The 20202-nt window shown below is 40.4% G+C and overlaps 2 protein-coding genes across 2 annotated transcripts in view; both read right to left on the minus strand.

Annotated features, from left to right (window-relative positions):
* Positions 1-1203: 1203 nt before the first annotated feature.
* Positions 1204-20202, minus strand: part of PRCP (prolylcarboxypeptidase) — a 275945-nt gene continuing 256946 nt past the window's right edge. The window contains exon 10 of the transcript XR_010749289.1: positions 1204-1388. The gene's annotated coding sequence lies outside the window, so the exon portion shown is untranslated. The remainder of the gene's footprint in view (positions 1389-20202) is intronic.
* LOC136395203 (lysosomal Pro-X carboxypeptidase-like) overlaps positions 7623-20202 on the minus strand; it is an 89958-nt gene continuing 77378 nt past the window's right edge. Inside the window, exon 10 of the mRNA XM_066369576.1 lies at positions 7623-7986. Within this exon, the coding sequence (XP_066225673.1) occupies positions 7770-7986 (217 nt within the window). The 3' untranslated portion in view covers positions 7623-7769. The remainder of the gene's footprint in view (positions 7987-20202) is intronic.

Below are 20202 nucleotides of genomic sequence, written 5' to 3' on the forward strand. Positions count from 1 at the left end.
ATAAAAACTAGAAACTAGTGTTGTTTTGACCCTAAAATTGGCACCCTAGCAGACTTTTCTCTGATGTTGAAATGAAAATAGTGACCAAATGCTTTGATGGACAACTCATCACAATGAGAACTTAAGGCTTCTGAAACTAGACAAAGATTTCTCTGTTATCTCCCGGATGCCAGGGGAAATATTTCCGTCTCTCACCCAAAAATTAACTTTAAATGCACTAAAGAAAATAATGCTTCAAAATGATAGAAATCAAGGTACAGTTTTTAAACAGCAGAAAATGTTCTCAAGTTAGGGTAAAGAAAAAAACTTTTGAGAAAAAATAAAAAGAAACAAGAGAAAATCCTTCAACAAAGTAAAAACCGTTAGTTTCTCTCTGTATCCCTGAAAGGTTTTTTCACAACCCTATTTGTTACTCTAGAAAAGCTCTTCTGAAGAAAGGTTTCAGTGTAAATTCTGCTTGAAAGAAGCCAACCCTTTGGAAATAGGAATGGCTTGGCCATTTATTAATGTCAAATATGCTGCCTGCATGAAATAGCTTGCCTTTCAGAAGCACACAGAAAAGTTCTCGTGCACCTGCCTCTTAGTGTCCTGACACTTCTGGCTTTAGCAACAGCAGAACCACCACCAGAAAATAATTTTTAAAAATTTTAATGCTGAGTATAACTACATTCTACCTTCTGAAGAGTTGATTCATCAATTTTTAAAGGCTTCTTACTGAAGTACCATCAGTGACCACAGCATATAAAAGTTTGTCCTGATGTAAAAGGAGAAGCAAAAGAGTCATTTCCCTAAACTGGCAAAATGTAACCAAATTACCACAACTGACCTTAGAAACAGAGAAATGGAGCAGAAAACGGCCAGATTTCTTATTGGCAGTACCACAGTGGCAAATATCCCAGAACTAAGAAAAGTTGCCAAGTAGAAGAGATTTTAAAACTTTCCAAAAGCAGCCGAGTCCGATGCACACAGCATCCTCAACAGCTGGGGTGAGTTTCAGAAGCAACACACAGTTATAAGGCCCAGCCTCATTCTTTATTCACAGCACAGTTCAAAGTTTTTATATCAAGTACAAACAAACAAACAAACAAAAAAAAAACAACTCCTATTCCGTGGATTGGCACCAGACATCCTTCCTACCAGCTGCACTTACAGCACTTTTCCCTATCTTCTGCTTTTCCTATCGAGAGGGTGGGGATGGGCAATGACAAATGGGCCAAAGAGACTTTAGTCTCAAAACCCAGAACAATTCCTGCTCGCAGAGAAACAAAGGAATTGATGCTCCCTCTTGTGAAAGGCAGTGAGGACCCTGCTCCAGTTATGAGGGCCACTGATGGATGAGAAACTGTCACGAAGAGTCTTCCTGGAAGTGGTGCAAAGACGGCAAGGACCTGGGTGTGGGCTAGCTGCTGTCACCATCTTTAGGGTTGATGCTGGACATGGCCCTTCCCCCTCCCCAACTACATGACACCTTGGTCACAGATTCTGACTTCAGGGCCATGAGATAAAGAGTAGTAAAATTGTAACTAAGGTTTTACTAAGAACAATGAAACTGAGTCACCAGATATGTATCAAGGAGAGACAATTCAGAATGGTGCATACCCTTCTCCCCACCCCCTGCTTACCTGCTTACTTGCACTTAAGACAAAATGTTTCCCTTGAGTAACTGCCTAGGGCTTAGCTATTTAAATAGCAACCCCGCCCAGTGAGGTGCAGAACTTCACCTTCTGGTGCTGCCCCTCTGTATAAGTAATAAAGGCTGTTTACCCCATCTAGTCCTCCATGTAGTTTGTTTGGGATCTTATAATACCAGATCCATTTTCCAGGTCTGGATTTCATACATTATATTTGGTGTAGCCAGCCAGATTGCACAATCCCAAGGGACCCCCAAGTTGAGCTGACCCTGAGCTATGTGACAAGTGGGAGAATATCAAAGGGAATCTGGGGTTGGCCAGCTGACTGCATGTGGCATGATGTTGCCATGTTGGTGGACTGTTGGGGTCTGCCAAGGGACTGAGGGGATGCCTCTGAATGTCCCATTAGCCTAGATGCCCTGAAGGTGATGGAGGACCATTGGGAGTTGAGTAAGAGAAAAGACTTAAGGTGAGCCATTGGTGGTGCTGTGTGATCCCTCTTGGATTCCTTGTGTGCCATCACACAGAAACAGCCACTGAACTGATTGGAGGAAGAACTTAAGCTAGATATGGACATGTGGCTTATACAAGCTGATAATAAGGAGTCTTTGGGGGGAAAGCTGGAACAGTCTAGTGTGTAGTTAACAGATTTAGCTCGCTGCTTTACTTACAGTCAGGGCCACCCCTTGGCTATGATCCATGTCAGAGTGGTGGTCTCTCAAAACAGGTGGATCCGATCACTGAGAGTGACTCTGATTTTGATGGTGATAGTGAAATAATGGTTAATGATGATGAAGAAGCAGAGGTGCCTTGGCAGCCTGCCTGGCGGTAGTACAGAAAATTAAGTCTCAGCAACCAAGGGTGCTGGGAGGGCACAGCCTCCCCCCATCCAATAGGTCAACCACATCAGGCTGGGCTGTATGTTCAGGCTGAGCTGGTTAAACTGGTGGGTAAATTCCACCAGTAAGGCACTGAGAACAGCTACCTGGCTTTTATGTCTGTGGTACATGGGTGCTGATGGTATTTCTCTAACAGGGAAAGAGCTATCATGAATGTCTTCTTTTAAAATTCACCCATCCCTATGCCAGCAGATACATGATATTAGTTTCCAGGCCATGCAGACTACATCCCTGTAGATGTGGTTGATGGTGGGGTGCCCCACAGCATGGTCTAATGGGAGGGATCTTCCTTACTTTTGGGGTGTGGTAGATGACCCTCATGAAGTTGCAGCACTTTACCTGTGAGTTACATATGTGTCATGCTATTTACAACTCTAATATGCAGGGGCCAGATGTGGAGACTTTATGGCTAGCCTGAGGGACAGAGTGGTGCAGATGGCCCTTTCAGAGTGTCTTGGCAGTCTCATTCCCATTCTTTCTGCCCATGTGAGGCAGCTTACACAGATTGTAGCCCAATCAATCATCAATTTGGAAGCAGTAGAGATTATGAGGTAGAAAAAGGAGAAGGGAGATGCTGCCCCTGGTAAGAGCATCCTATCAAGGTTTCCTACAAGCAGCTATGGATATATCAGTGGTTCTCAACCTTTCTAATGCCGTGACCCCGCAATACAGTTCCTCATGTTGCGGTGACCCCAAACCAAAAAATAATTTTGGTGGCTACTTTATAACTGTAATTTTGCTACAGTTATGAAGTAGCCACTTATGAAGTATCATAAGATTCAGAATGTAAATACCTGATATGCATTATGTATTTTCCGATGGCTTTAGGCGACCCCGCTGGGGTCGCGACCCACAGGTTGAGAACCGCTGGGATCGATAGACCTTGTAAAAGTGGGGGTAGACATTGCCAAGATTGATGAGCAGCTTATTCGGGTCCTCCTCACTCTTTGGCAGCAATTAATGGAAAAGCATAAGTGGCAGCCCCTGCCAAAGACAAGTGTACATTCTATAGCATGGGCTCAATCCATGGCTGCTACTCTGTTCATTCCACCATTGCCAGACATCAAGGACTTGCTGGTCCAGTTGCTACCTGCATACCCCCAGAATGACCCTTGGGGAAGGAGTGACCTTCTGCTCCCCTAAAAAGCAGGCTGAGAGACCCAAGTGCAGGGACCCAGTGAGGACTGGAGGTTATATGTTGAACTAGCCAACTACCCACAAAATGTTCACCAAGTATTGGCCCTCATGGATACTGGCACTGAGTGTACACTCATATATGGCAACCAAAATGTTTCATGGGGCCTTTATCTGTCATTGACAGTTATGGGAGATCCGCCATCCATGTGAAATCCATTACTCTCACCCTTGGCATAGAGTGGATCCCCCCTCATCCTTTCTGAGTGTATGTCTCCCTCATTTCTGAGTATATTCTTGGAATTGACGTACAGGCAGGCATGGGCCTACAAACCACCACTGGGGAATTTTTTAGAGCAGGGTAGTGAATGCTGTCTTACAGGGAGATGCAGCTATCATTCCCTCGACAGGTGGTGAACATCCACCAATACTGTCTGCCAGGGGAGCATACTAAAGTAACCACATAGGAATTGGCCAAAGTAAACATAATTTGTACAGCTCAGAGTCCCTACAATTTTCCCCATGTGGCCTGTCTGCAAGCTAGATGGCACCTGGTGCATGACAGTGGACTAGAAAAAGTTAAATAAGGTAGTGCCTCCCTTGCATGCAGCAGTTCCCAATTATTACAAACTTGCTAGATGCATTGAGTCACCAGCTCAGGACATATCACTGTTTGAGACCTAGCTAATGCCGTCTTTTCTGTAGCTATTTCTATAGCTATTAGTGAAAACCAATTTGCTTTTATTTGGGAGGAGTGACAATGGGCCTTGGGATATCTGCACAGCCCAACTATCTGCTACAGGATTATGGCAACTGATTTGTCAGCCTGGTCCAAACCAGCAGAAGTGCTATTTAATTATTACATTGATGACGTCATGCTAACTTTTGACTCTCATGCCCTAGAGAAAGCAGCTCCCTCTTTGTTAACGCACCTCTGACAGCAAGGATGGGAGGTCAATGAGAGTAAAATGCAAGGCCCTGGCTTATCTGTCAAATCCCTGGGGGTTATCTGGTCAGGTAAGACAAAGGTGATGCCAGCCACAGTTATTGAAAAGTACAGGCCTATCCACGACCACAGCAGGACAAGCAATTGCAGGAGTTTTAAGTGTGTTAAGTCAACGGGTCTTCATTCCCCATTTGGCCTGACTGGTGTGGCCCCTTAATGCACTACTGCAGAAAGGGGCTGTCTGGGATCAGACAGAGCACCACAAGGCAGCTTTTCAGGCCACTAAGCGAGCCATAGCCACTATCCAGGATCTGAGCAGTCGACTAGAGCCAACCATGTGAACTAGATGTTCACGTAACACATGAGGGGTATGGTTAGGGGTCATGGCAACATCAAGGCAGGGTGATGACACCACTAAGGTTCTGGTCCCAACTGTGGTGGGTCAAGGGCCAATATAGTACCATTGAGCAACAAGTTAGTGCACTGTACCAAGCCCTGTTAGTGATAGATGCCTTAACAGGACTGGCCCCAGTCAAAATCTTCATCACCTACCCCATCACCAGCTGGGTGCACCCAGCCATGCAACAGCCCAAGAGTATGGTGGCACAAACATCCACCCTGACCAAGTGGAGTACATATCTCTAACAGAGAAGCCACCTTTCTAATCCATTAAGCAAAGAACTGCAGGGCATTCTTGGGCTGGTGACATATCAGGATGTTGAAAACCAAAGCCCTGGTCGGAGATGCTGCTGCCATCACCTGTCCCCAAAGGGAAGGCACCCATTCCTGAAGAAGCATGGTACACAGATGGCTCCTGCTGGGGGACCACACCCTGGTGGCACACTGTTGTGTATCAACCTGTGACTGAGAACATCTGGTTATAGGATAAAGACAAAACTCGGGGCTATGTGGACCATCACACGGGAGCCCGAACCACTGACCATCTGTACTGACAGCTGGGCAGTATACCGAGAACTGACGCTTTGGCTCCCTGCCTGGGAATGTGCAGGATGAACAATACAGCAGAAACCCCTCTGGGGTCAGGCCATGTGGGCCAACCTGTGGTGCATGCACGATGAAAAGACTGTGACTGTATTCCATGTAAGAGATCACCCACCTTCGTAGAGTCCAGGAAACAAAGCTTATGCTTTGGCAAGAGTTCGCAGGCAGGAAGATGCTTCAGGGGCAGACATTGCCAAGTGGCTATATCAGAAACTATACCACAAGGGTCAAAGGACCATGGGGAAACTGTTAAGGCGTGGGGTCCCCCACTAAGATACGTGGAAGTAGGGACTGCCTGTCAGCAATGCTCGGTGTGTAATGAGACACAACCACATCTCCTCCCCCACAACAGCACAAAGAAATGTTGGGGTAGGATACCACTGACTCGATGGCAGGTGAACTACATTAGACCCTTGCCACATAGCAAGGGGTCCTGATTTGCTTAACGTGTGTGGCTATCACTGCTGGTATTCTGCAGGTCTACCCAAGTGGAACAGCTAACCAAAGAGCAACCATTTGGAGGCTCAAGCAATTGTGTGCCTCATTTGGCGCCCCAGAGAGTGAGCTGGGCTCTCATTTCACTACATACTTAGTACAAGAATGGGCTGAAGCCCTCCACATTGACTGGCATTTTCCCCTCCCATACAGCCCACCAGGGGCTGGACTCATAGAATGATACAATGGCCTCTTGAAGAATGCCTTACAGACTGACACTCCTTCCAGGGTTGGACAGATGGTGTTCAGGTGCTAAAGAAACAGCCACAGAGAGGAAGGGCAGCCCCACTAGCACTATTAATCCGACCATGGGTGGTGCCCATTCACATTCAGATCTGTGCCAGCCCTGGCCTCAAGCTGGGACAGGGACAAAAGAACATGCTCCTACCAGCCCCTCAGAATGTTCCTCTGGGTTGTCAAACCTGACTTGGAATTGGGCAGTGCAGATTAGCCCCAAGTGGTGCTCTCTTCTCTCCCTCTGGGGCAGGGTTAAAGCAATACCTGCAGTTATAGTCAACTGTTTCAGGGACATGGCCCACTATGATCTAGTGTCACAATCTTTGTTCAGAAATAATATCAAGTGGCACTTACATTGCCTCTGAACGGCAAATCAGAACTCCTCCTGTCTTTCTTCCTGCTGGGGAATGGGATGAGGGGCAGCAAACATGGCCTGGTACCTTAAGCCCGGCCAGGCCCCACAGATTGTAACCTTTTTGATGCAGGACTGTATAACAGATAACATCCTGCCAGATGGCAACGACCTTCCACTTATTGTTCCTTTATCTCATTTGTCTTACCACCCTTAGTCTAGGTGCCTGCAACTCCTTTCTGCAGTGGGTAGGTGATTTTGCAGACATCCAGAAACAAAGGGCTTCCTGGGTATGCTCCGAATTCCCACTTCACCACTGACAGCCTGCCTCAGCAGATTCACCCTGTGAATCATACTGAATAGTCCTAGCTTAGTCAATGGGACACTGCTGATCCACCTTCTCCTTTTGCTTTTTTGTGCTTGTAGCATATACTGTATTAGTGGTATCTGGATGCAATGTGCTACCAACGATCAGCCCACAAGGGTAATGGTAGAAGAATCACATGTAGACTGTGAGATGTGAGAGCAATATCGGGGTGGAGTATAGGGCTGATGCTGGACTGACCCACCCCCCTCCCCAGCCACATAGCACCGTGGTCACAAATCCTGACCTTGGGGTCATGAGATAAAGACTACATGCATCAAGGAGGGACAACAAAAAATGGAGTATAGACTTCTCCCTGCCCCCTGCTTACCTGCTTGCTTGCACTTAGACAAAACATTTCCTCTGAGTAATTACCCAGGGCTTAGCTATTTAAATGGAAACCCAACCCAACAGCATGCAGAACTTTCACCCATTGGTGCTGCCCCTGTACATAAGTAATAAAGGCTGTATTTGCTTCATCTGGTCCTCTTTGTGGTTTCTCTGGGATCCAACAACAACACCAGATCCATTTTCTGGGTCTGGACCTCCTGTGTTATACCACCATCACCCTTTTTTCTGTCTCAACCTTTGCCCTGCCAAATCTATGGTACACAAGGGAAAGTAATTATGTGTCGAAAACCAAAAGGAACGGGAATGTGGGTGGAATGAACATAAAAGAAGAAACTGAAAATGATCAAAAGTTGCTGGCTCAGTGCTTCTTTCTCAGACTGCTATAGAAATCTCTGATCCACTGCTTCATGTATTTAACTTCCAAGGAGCGGGCTAATTGCACACTCATGGGATCAAAGGCATTGTTGGCTCGGAGATCTAGATGATGGGCCGCCTCTCGGATGGTGATGGCAACCAACGTGTCTGTGATGTTCTTGGTTACTCCACCTCCTGACCAGGGATCTAGGTCACCATTGCTAAATGAGGAAAAGAAGAAAAAATAAGATTGTTAGTTTTTCCAGTCTATATCCAAATAACAGAGGAGAAACCACTTATATGCATAATATCCAAAATTATAAGCTTATAACCTGAGGGATTTCATCTGAGAACTTAATCTGTCATATATAAAGGTGATTCATACTAGAGTTTTACAAAACTTCTGCAACCAAGTGCAAGAAATAGGACCAAAGAGTAAAAGTAGTGCGCCAGGAATCAATTCAGATTGTACTGAAAATTGCAATTTAGAAGCCAAAATTCCAATCCCAGCTTCATCACTCAAGAGCCATATGACCTTCTTCCTCTATGAAACAAATAACAAGTTTGACTTCAAAGGTTTGTTGTATGGGTTAAACAGGATGGTACCTGTGTTGTTTCCCATAGTGACCTGACTGGGATCAAACCTGAAACATTGGTATTTCAGAATAATGCTCTTACCAACTGTGCTGATTTGCCAAGGCCTATGTATTAAATAAGCTTAAGTGTCAGGCACATAGCAGTCCCTCAATTAATTCCAGTTTCCTTCTTTCCTGAGACCTAACTATTAAAATAAAGAAAACTCTCATATTTGAAAAATGTTAATTATCTCTTAGCTTTTAACAAAAAGAAAAAAACCTTCATTTTTATACAATACGTTCTTTGAAATACTGTAATTTAGAAAATAGGGTGACAGAACTGAAAAAAATTCCTCTGAATCTGATTCAAAAAATCTGATCTTTGATCATTACTCAAAGATCCCCATTTTGCATTAGCTTTAAAGTTAAGGAAAAGCTATTAGGGTCCAAGTTAAATACTATATGTGAAAGGGCCGTGGCCAGAGAGTTCAGTTGGACAGAGCATCGTCCAACTGATTGAGGTTGCCAGCTCAATCCCCAGTCAGGGAACATTCAGGAATGAATCACTGTTTCTATTTCTCTTTCTCTCCCTTCCTCTCCCTCTACAGTCAATGAAATAAACAACAACAACAAAAATACCAGATGTGAAAGGTATAAATTACCCTATAAATGTGTAGTATTATTATAATTATTATCATATTCTGTAAGCATGAGAAGTGTTATTATTTCTGAGAGGTAAATGAATCACAAGGGATGTTAAAGCATTTCTCATAAAAATTGGACCAGACAACACAATAGTTCTTTTCCAGGCAAATGTACAAAGTAAGTGAAAAAATATGCATTTAGGAACATTAAGTATATGTGTCTTTGAAATGCAAGTTTAAATTCCCACCACACTATTCTTTAAAAGAAAAAAATAATTTGCCCTGGCCAGGTAGCTCAGTTGGTTGATGTGGTTGAGGGTTTGATCTCAGGTCAGGGCATGTACAAGAATCAACCAGTGAATGCATTCACAAGTGGAAAACGAATGTTTCTCTCTCTCCCTTCCTCTCTCTCTCTAAGATCAATCAATCAACAAAATTTTTTTTTTAATTTCCATTGCAACTTAATAATATCATTCTTGAGGGAAAAAACAATAGAAAATGTAATTTTTATTAGAAAAAAAAGGGAAAGCTCACTTGAAAAATAGGATCTTTAGTTTTCAATTACCAGATAGAATTTTTAAAGTAAACTACAGAAGGGTTTGGCTCTGTCTGGTTAGCTCAGTGGTAGAACGTTGGCCCAGCGTGTAGAAGTCTTGGGTTCGATTTCCGGTCAGTGCACACAGAAGAAGTGCCCATCTGCTTCAGCACCCTTTCCCTGTCCTTTCCTCTATCTCTCTCTTCTCCTCCCACAGCCAACGCTCCATTGGAGCAAAGTTGGCCCAGGCACTGAGGATGGCTCCATGGCCTCCGCCTCAGGTACTATTGAAGGGCTTTTTGTTGTTTCCATGTCTTGGACACTGTGAACAATGCTGCAATGAACATTGGGCTGCATGTATCTTTACGTATCAATGTTTCTGAATTTTGGGGGTATATACCAAGTAGAGGGATTGCTGGGTCATAGGTAGTTCTATTTTCAGTTTTTTGAGGAACCACCATACTTTCTTCCATAATGGTTGTACTATTTTACATTCCCACCAACAGTGTATGAGGGTTCCTTTTTCTCCACAGCCTCTCCAACATTTGCTATTACCTGTCTTGTTAATAATAGCTAATCTAGCAGGTGTGAGGTGGTATCTCATGGCAGTTTTGATTTGTATTTCTCTAATAACTAATGAAGATGAGCATCTTTTCATATATCTGCTGGCCATTTGTATTTCTTCCTGAGAGAAGTGTCTGTTCATGTCCTCTTCCCATTTTTTTATTGGATTGTTTGTTTGTTTGTTTGTTTGTTGTTGAGTTTGAATTCTTTGTATATTTTGGATATTAGGCCTTTATCTGAGCTGTTGTTTGAAAATATCATTTCCCATTTAGTTGGCTGTCTGTTTATTTTGTTGTCAGTTTCTCTTGCTGAGCAAAAACTTCTTAGTCTGATGTAATCCCATTCATTTATTTTTGCCTTCACTTCCCTTGCCTTTGGAATTAAATTCATAAAATGCTCTTTAAAACCAAAGTCCATGAGTTTAGAACCTATGTCTTCTTCTATGTACTTTATTGTTTCAGGTCTTATATTTAGGTCTTTGATCTATTTTGAATTAATTTTAGTACAAGGGGACAAACTGTAGTTGAGTTTCATTCTTTTGCATGTGGCTTTCCAGTTTTCCCAGCACCATTTGTTGAAGAGGCTTTCTTTACTCCATTGTGTGTTGTTGGCCCCTTTATCAAAATCATTTGACCATATATATGTGGTTTTATTTCTGGACTTTCTATTCTATTCCATTGGTCTGAATGTCTATTTTTCTGCCAATACCATGCTGTTTTGATTGTCATGCCTCTATAATATAGTTTGAAGTCAGGTATTGTAATGCCCCCAGCTTCGTTCTTTTTCTTTAGGATTGCTTTGTCTATTCAGGGTTTTTTATAGTTCCATATAAATCTGATGATTTTTTGTTCCATTTCTTTAAAAAATGTCATTGAAATTTTGATGGGAATTGCATTAAATTTGTATATTGCTTTGGGTAATATGACCATCTTGATTATATTTATTCTTCCTATCCAAGAGCAAGGAATATTCTTCCATCTCATTGTATCTTTTTCGATTTCCCTTAACAATAGTTTATAGTTTTCATTGTGTAAGTCCTTTACATTCTTTGTTATGTTTATTCCTAGGTATTTTTTTGTTGTTGTTGCAATCATGAAGGGGATTATTTTTTTGAGTTTCTTCTCAAATGTTTCATTTGTTCATAATGTTTCATTATGTTGGCATATAAAAAGGCTATGGACTTTTGTATGTTAATTTTGTATCCTGCGACCTTACTGTATTGGCTGGCTTATTGTTTCTAGTAGTCTTTTTGTAGATTCTTTGGGGTTTTCGATGTATAGAATCATATCATCTGCAAAAAGTGATACCTTTACTTCTTCTTTTCCGATATGGATACCTTTTATTTCTTTGTCTTGTCTGATTGCTCTGGCTAGAACCTCTAGCACCACATTTAATAAGAGTGGAGAGAGTAGATAACCCTGTCTTATTCCTGATTTAAGGGGGAAAGCCTTCAGTTTTGTGCCATTTAATATGATGTTAGCTGATGGTTTATCATATATGGCCTTTATCATGTTGAGATATTTCCTTCTATATCATTTTGTTGAAAGTCTTAAACATAAAATTGTGTTGTAGTTTATCAAATGCCTTTTCTGCATCTATTGATAAGATTATGTGGTTTTGCTCTTTGTTTTGTTGATATGGTGTATTACGTTAACCGTTTTATGTATGTTGAACCATCCTTGAGATTCTGGGATGAATCCCACTTGATCATGATGTATTATTTTTTTAATATGTTGTTGTATTCGATTTGCTAGTATTTTGTTTAGTATTTTAGCATCTGTATTCATTAGAGATATTGGTCTGTAGTTTTCTTTTTTTGTGCTGTCCTTGCCCGGTTTCGGTATGAGGGTTATGTTGGCCTCATAAAATGTGTTTGGAAGTATTGCTTCTTCTTCAATTTTTTGGAAGACTTTCAGTAGAATAGGAACCAAGTCTTCTTTGAATGTTTGATAAAATTTGCTGGTATAGCCGTCTGGGCCTGGACTTTTATTTTGGGGGAGGTTTTTAATAGTTTTTTCTATTTCTTCCCTACTAATTGGTCTGTTTAGGCTTTCTGGTTCTTCTTAACTCAGTCTAGGAAGGTTGTATTGTTCTAGGAATTTATCCATTTCTTCTAGATTGTTGAATTTAGTGGCATAAAGTTTTTCATAGTATTCTACAATAATTCTTTGTATATCTATGATGTCCGTGGTGATTTCTCCTTTTTCAGTTCGAATTTTGTTTATATGAGTTCTTTCTCTTTTTTCCTTGGTAAGTCTTGCCAAGGGTTTGTCAATTTTGCTGATCTTTTCAAAGAACCAGCTCCTTGTTCTATTAATTTTTTCTATAGTTTTTCTGATCTCTATTTCATTTATTTCTGCTCTGATTTTTATTACCTCCTTTCTTTGGCTGGTTTTGGGTTGTCTTTGTTCTTCTTTTTCCAGTTCCTTAACGTGTGAAGTTAAGTTGTTCACTTGGGCTCTCTCTTGTTTGTTCATATATGCCTGAAGTGATATGAACTTCCCTCTTATCCCTGCTTTTGCTGCATCCCATAGATTCTGATATGTCGTATTGTCATTTTCATTTGTCTGTATATATCTTTTGATCTCTTTGCTTATTTCTTCTTTGACCCATTCATTTTTTTAAAGTATGTTGTTTAGTTTCCACATTTTTGTGGAGTTTTCTTCCTCTTTTTTGCAGTTGAGTTCTAGTTTCAAGGCTTTATGATCAGAAAATATGCTTGGTACAACTTCGATTGTTCTGAATTTGCTGATGTTGTTTTTGTGGCCCAACATATGGTCAATCCTTGAGAATGATCCATGTACACTGGAGAAAAATGTATACTCTGTCACTTTGGGATGAAATGTCCTGTAGATGTCTATCATATCCAGGTGCTCTAGTGTTTTGTTTAAGGCCAATATATCTTTATTGGTTCTCCGTTTGGATGACCGATCTAGAGTCGTCAGCGGTGTATTGAGGTCTCCAAATATGATTGTATTTTTGTCAGTTTTTGTTTTAAGGTCAATAAGTAGCTGTCTTATATATTTTGGTGCTCCTTGGTTTGGCGCATATATATTAAGAATTGTTATGTCTTCTTGATTTAGCATACCCTTAATCATTATGAAATGGCCATTTTTGCCTTTGAGTACTTTTGCTGTCTTGTAGTCAGCATTATCAGATATGAGTATTGTTACACCTGCTTTTTTTGGATGTTATTTGCTTGGAGTATTGTTTTCCAGTCTTTCACTTTGAATTTGTTTTTATCCTTGTTGCTTAGATGAGTTTCTTGTAGTCAGCATACAGTTGGATTTTTTTTAATCCATTCTGCCTCTCTGTGCCTTTTTATTGGTGAGTTTAATCCATTTAAATTTAGTGTAATTATTGACACTTGTGAGTTCCCTATTGCCATTTTATACATCGCTTTCTGTTCGTTTTGTGTCTTGTTTGATTCTTCTGTTTTTCTATCTTTTGTTTTTGTTTGGTTGTATTCCATATATCTTTCCTCTGTTGCTATCTTTTTTTTTAATTTTTTTAAAATTTTATTTATTCATTTTTAGAGAGGAGAGAGAGAGGGATAGAGAGAGGGAGAGAGAGAGACAGAGAAGGAAAGAGAGGAGAGAGAAGTGGGAAGGAGCTGGAAGCATCAACTCCCATATGTGCCTTGACCAGGCAAGCCCAGGATTTCGAACCTGCGACCTCAGCATTTCCAGGTCGACGCTTTATCCACTGCACCACCACAGGTCAGGCCTGTTGCTATCTTTTTAAAATCATGTGCTTCTGTGGAGGTTTTTTTCAATGGTGCTTACCATTAAGTAATGAAAAGGGTTCCTACCCTGTTCATTGTAGTGCACTATCTTGTGAGTACATTTGCACTCCATCGTCCTTTGCTACTGTTAATCTCCGTCCTCTCCCCACCCCCTTTTTTTTGTTGTTGTCACAGTTTAACATTGGTTTTATTGTGTTCTTGGTGGAGCTTTTACTTGTGGTTTTGTTTTGTTTTGTTTTGTTTATCTGGTTGGAAAACCCCCTTTAGTAATTCCTGGAGTGGGGGTTTTCTGATGATAAATTCCCTCATCTTTTCTGTATCTGTGAATGTTTTTATTTCTCCTTCATATTTGAAGGATAGCTTTGATGGGTATAGTATTCGTGGCTGAAAGTTCCTCTCTTTCAGGACTTCAAATATTGAGGTCCACTCTCTTCTAGCTTGTAGAGTTTCTGTTGAGGAATCTGGTGATAATCTAATGGGCCTTCCTTTATATGTTTTATTCTTCTTTCCCTGGTTGCCTTGAGGATTTTTTCTTTGTCGTTGGTTTGTGGCAATTTCATTATGATGTGCCTTGGAGTAGGTTTGTTTGGATTAAGAAAATTCAGTGTTCTGTTTGCTTCTTGAATTTGAGGCTTTAGTTCTTTCCACAGGCTTGGGAAGTTCTCATCTATTATTTTTTTGAAATGTTCTCTGTTCCATTTTCTCTCTCTTCTCCCTCTGATATACCTATTATTCTTATGTTATTCTTTTTGATGGAGTTAGACAATTCCTGTAGGGCTTTCTCATTTTTTTAAATTTTGAGTCTCTTTCTTCTTCTCTCTGTTGTGCCTCAAGTTGTTTATTTTCTATTTCAATAATCTTACCTTCTATCTTGCCTGTTCTATTAGCTAAGCTTGTTACCTCGTTTTTCAGCTCATGAATTGAGTTTTTCATCTCTGTTTGATTTGTTTTTATAGTTTCAATTTCCTTGGTAATATATTCTTTGTGTTCATTGAATTATTTTCTGAGCTCCCTAAATTGCCTTTCTGTGTTTTCTTGTATATCTCTGAGTATTTTTAGGATTTCTATTTTAAATTCTCTGTCATTTAGCGCCAAGGTTTCCAATATATTAAATTTTTTCTCCATAGATTTTTCCTCATCTATCTGTGCTACCTCTCTGTCTTTTGTATCCATGATATTCGATTTCCTTTTCCTTAATGGCATCTGGGGGTGGTTTTGTTGATAGTATTAATGAGAATTAATAAAGAATAAAAAGGTAAGAAATAAAAATAAAAAAGAATAAAAAAATTATTATTCCCCCCTCTTTTTTTCCCTCTCCTCTCCTCTCCCCTCCTTCTTGAGAAAATCTTGTGGTAAACTGTGAATTATATTGTGCTAAATAGAACAAAAACCACCTATAATGGAGGGCCTGTGTTGGGGAGAAGTTTTAAAGTGGCAAAAAAGAAGATATGGACCCACAAAATGCAAAAAAGGAAAAAATTGGGGTCAAAAATAAAATGATTTACTTTTAGGTGATGGTTGACTAAGAGATACGATGAGAGGAATAAGAGGGAAACAGGGAAAAGGGGAAAAAATTTAAAAATTACTATTGTATTTAGTGGGGCAAGAACTAGATAAAATGAAGAGCCATGGTTGGGAGCACTGCTAGTGAGTTAAGAAAGCAAAGTAAAAAATCCCCAAAGCACCACAAAAAAAAAAATTTGATTCCCAGATAAAATAATTTGTTCGTGACTGAGGATTGAACGAGAGGAAAAGTAAAGGAGAAAAGAAGAAACTAATATAGAGGGAGAAAAAAAAAGAAAGAGGAAAATACAAAAAGAAGAAAAAAGAATAAAAGGAGAGAGAGAGAGAGAGTTAAGGGTTTTGGAGTGCAACCCTCATAGACAGAAAGAAAAGATAATGGGAGATGTAACACTTATGGGTAGTGTAGTTCAAGGAGAGGAGAGAGTAAGACTGGCAGAGAATTAAACGACCAAATTGGAAGAGGAAGAAAATAATCAATACAAGAAGATAAGAGAAACAAACGGACAAATATAATAAAATGGGATAGGTTATAAAGTCTGTGGGTTATTCTTGATTTTGAGAGGTTATCTTCTTGCTTTTTCTTTTCTCTCCCTCTTCCTGGTCGGTGACTCTGTACCCCGGGTTCTGCCCCTGTGGCATGCTTAGGTAGAGGTTTGCAATTAAGTCTCTATGTTGATGTCATATATTGGGCTTCAGTCTCGTTGGCAGTAGAGGTTCATTAGCATTTGCAGGCTCCGCCAATGAGAGAGTCCATGTTCCTGGAGCCTCTCTCCTAGTCGTTCCTTCCTGAATTAGTAGCCTGATGATCCAGCTATGGGGTTGCTGCTGCCTGTGCCTTCGCGTTTAGTGTGGAACTTCTGGAGGCTCCAAGGATGGATTTTTCTGTCTCTGGTTGAAGATCTTGTTAAATTTTGGGGGAGATTTATCAGTATCGCTCCTTATGGCGCCATTTCTCTGACGTCACTCCCCGCCTCAGGTACTAAAATGGCTCTGATGGCTCAGATCTCAACAGAGCAATGCCCTAGATGGGCAGAGCAACGCCCCCTAGTGGACATGCCAGGTGAATCCCAATTGGGCACATGCAGGAGTCTGTCTCTCTGCCTACCCACTTCTCACTTAAGAAAAATTTTAAAAAATAAAAAAACTACAGAAGAGTTTAGATTCTCCTATGTGAACAAATAGCCTTTATCATTATTCCCGACTGACAGGACCAACCCACAAAGAAACTCTCCATTATTTGCAATACAAAAAGTCATCCTAACAGCCACATAATAAGCAAACTGCATTTGATTTAAAAGGTCATCTGAATCAGCCTAGTGACTTAGCAACAGTGTTTGGAGTTGCTGAGAGAACTAAGATGTACATGAACTTGAATTTCTTGGTTCTAGACATGTGAAAGTTAAACCAGTCACTGGAAAATATATAAACAAACAAACAAAAAATTAATTAATTAATTAATTAATTAAAAGTAATAACCGCTTTTATGAAAGAATATAGATGCTGGGATAAAATTCCCCACATGGAGCCTCACTTAATTCCTGACAATAATTAATTTGCCTAAAACAATTATGTTAAACTAATCAGCTTCTCAGAGATTCCCTTTTGGTTTATTTTTAAATAACTGAAAATGACCTCTGGGGTAAGGTAGTTTCTTAATAATAGGGGCTGGGGAAAAAATTAATCCTTCCAACATAACTACAATGGAATAAAAAATATTTGTTGAAATGGAACTATTAATAGTTACTATTTTTTAAAGTCCTCATTTACTTAACAAATGTTTACGAAGTGTCTACTCTGTGCCAGGCACTGACTGGGCACAGAGTGTTCAGCAGTAAACAGACAAAATCTCTGCCCTCATAGTGCTCCCTTCCATAAGAGTCTGTGTACTCCTGAAATAACCCTGGTGGGCAGACATTATTTCTAGTGCTCCCTTCCAGTAGAGTCTATCTACTCCCTAAAATAGCCCTGGCAGGTTATCATTATTTCTAACTTATATAAATTAGCAATCTCCCAAAGGCCAGGCAGCACCCGGGTCTCTCTGACTTCAAAACCCAAGCTATTAACTGGCAAATCTCCAACCCAACAATTACGGAGTGAACACTCCAATCAGAAAAGCAGTCACACTTGGATTTGTGTGAGGCAACCTGAAAAGAAAAGCATGAACATAAGGATTTTTCCCTGGCCGGATAGCTCAGTTGGTTAGAGCATCGTCCTAAAGCTCAGAGGTTGTTCGTTCTATCCCCAGTCAGGGTACGTACAGGAACAGATTAATGTTCCTGGTTCTCTTTCTCTCCCTTCCTCTCTCACTAAAATCAACAAGTAAAAATAATAAAATAATTAACATAAAAATATTTCATATGGTTCCTTGAACATCTTCTTACTCCTCAACCAGAAATATTTCTAGCAGGTAGCCACTAAATACATAGAACAGAGACACCTGAGGCCACTCCTTTACTTTGGGAATGTGCTTTCTTCAGAAAAGCAGAATTCTGAACTTTTAAAAACAGAATTTATTTCTTACATTTTTACATTAGATTTTTCAGCTAGCAATATGGAAAATGATTTATTTTTACTGGTAGACTTGCCACTGCAGAAGGATAAACCAGCACCTTCACATACACAGCTCTGCCTTTAAACTCTGGCATGCCCCTGAAGCCTTCCTGAGCTTTGTATTTCAGTCCTCATCCTTATTGACATCCTCACTTATTGCACATTCATTATGTGCCAGTCATGGTAGCAGGTGCTAAAGGCACAGAGATGATTAAGACAGAAGTTCACAACTCATGGGGGCAGACAGAAACACAAACAGTAATTTCCACCTGGTCTGCTATGACAATCGCAGGCCCTAGGAGGCCCTGTAAGGGGTGTGGGAACCCTAACCTCCCTGGATAAGTCAGAGAAGGTTTCTTGGAGGATGCTGGAGTCTTAAGAAAAGGAAAAAAAAAGGAAGGGAAAGGACATTCAGGGACAAATACACAGTTCCCTGTGGCTTCGATGTAAAGTATAAGGCAGAAAGTGTACTTTCATTTATTCATTCAACAAGTATTTTTTGAGCATATACATTTACCAGTTCTGAGACAAGTACTTCACTGGGTTAACTATTGTAAGCATTACAACAATTTTATGGGGTGAGTGATATTATTATTCTCATAGTGTTCAGAAAAGAAAACTGAGGATCAAAGAGAGCTTAAGTAATTTTATTTAAGACAGCTCGTTCTACCTTTTCACAGCTGTCAGAAAGTCCTTTTTTATACTGGACTATAATTTTTAACACTGAGCTATAATTTCTACCTACATGTTTCAGTTCTATTCCCCAAACTTTTCTCACAAAATCTGTCCCCTTCCCAGTGAAAATGATGATAATGATGATGATGATGATTGTTATTTTGATGGCCTGAGGGAAATAATACAAGAGAAAAAATGAGTAAATAATATCCTATCTGTAATGGATAAATCCAATAAAAAAGGACAGTGTAGTTGACTAAAACTCATATATTAAAACCTTCATACAAATATTTAAAGACTCCACTTTATAATACAACTTGAACTTCAGCTTAATAAGGTCAAAGCAAGCAAGGATGAGCATCAAGTGTCAGTATGCTAGAGAAGTCCACATGAATATTACATGAAGATAGATTAGCTCCTAAAGAAAAACAAGAAATTGACAAAGTACTTCCTGCTTGAGGAACAAAGATGCGCCTGGAGCCCCAGGCTTGTGCTTAAGCCTTTTTCAAACCTCTCGTCCTTTTACCACCAGGATTTGGCACAGTTTCCTTAAGTGTCCTAAATAGATTTACTTGTTCAACAGTCACTTTCATAAGGCTAAGCTGAAGACTATAGTTGGGAAGAATCCTACTGAGAGCAAAGAACACAATTTAAGAAAATTAAACAAAAAGAATCTTGGACTTGCCAGGCAGTGGTGCAGTGGATAGGGCATTGAACTGGGATGCTAAGGACCCAGGTTTGAAACCCTCCCATCTCTGGCTTGAGTGCAGGCTTACCATCTTGAGCATGGGATCATAACATGACCCTATGGTCACTGGCTTGAGCCCAAGGTCGCTGGATTGAGCAACGGGCCACTGGCTCAGGTAAAGTCCCCCAGTCAAGGCACATATGAGAATCAATCAATGAACAACTCAAGTGAAACAACAAGTTGATGCCTCTCATCTTTCTCCCTTCCTGTCTGGCTTTAGCTGTCACTCTATCTCTCTCTCTCTCTCACTCGAAGGAAAAAAAAAAGAATCTTGAAGTTTTCCATCAAAGTATTTTACCTTTTATTTTGGGTAGGTAAGCTGCTCGATGAGAAAACAGCATCAACCCAGTAAGACAGACTACAAAGTGGGCAGTGCTATGGGCCTAAACCTAGAGAGTGAACCTTCCATCAAAACACACTCCTCACTCCTAAAAGCTATTGAGCATGTCCTGAAGGCCAAATTTGACTCTTGTTTATAAGAGCTTGTAAAAGAAAGACATTTACAATTTGAACAATAGCTCCAGGTTAAGAGATACAAAGGGGAATCTCTACTATTTCTATATACCTAAATTTGGGGAAATTTTTGATTAGTTGCTATTCTTAATAGCTGATAACATGATGTACAAACCAAAGCATGGATATTTTGAAGTCACAGTCAGATACAAAGAGTCTACTCAAATAACTCTGATGTGAACCAATAGCAAATATGTCCCTATAAGGGCAGTGTAATGCAGAACAAACCGGATTTTTGTGGTCAAACAAGCCAAGGTTGAAACCTGGCTTTATTATAACTAAAACAAAGCTGGATAAACTTGGGCAAGTGACTGAACACAGTGACCTTCACTCTCCTCCTCAGTAAAAATAGAACTATAACAAC

This window comes from Saccopteryx leptura, chromosome 1, assembly GCF_036850995.1.
Source record: "Saccopteryx leptura isolate mSacLep1 chromosome 1, mSacLep1_pri_phased_curated, whole genome shotgun sequence".
In the NCBI taxonomy this organism is placed as follows: Eukaryota; Metazoa; Chordata; class Mammalia; order Chiroptera; family Emballonuridae; genus Saccopteryx; species Saccopteryx leptura.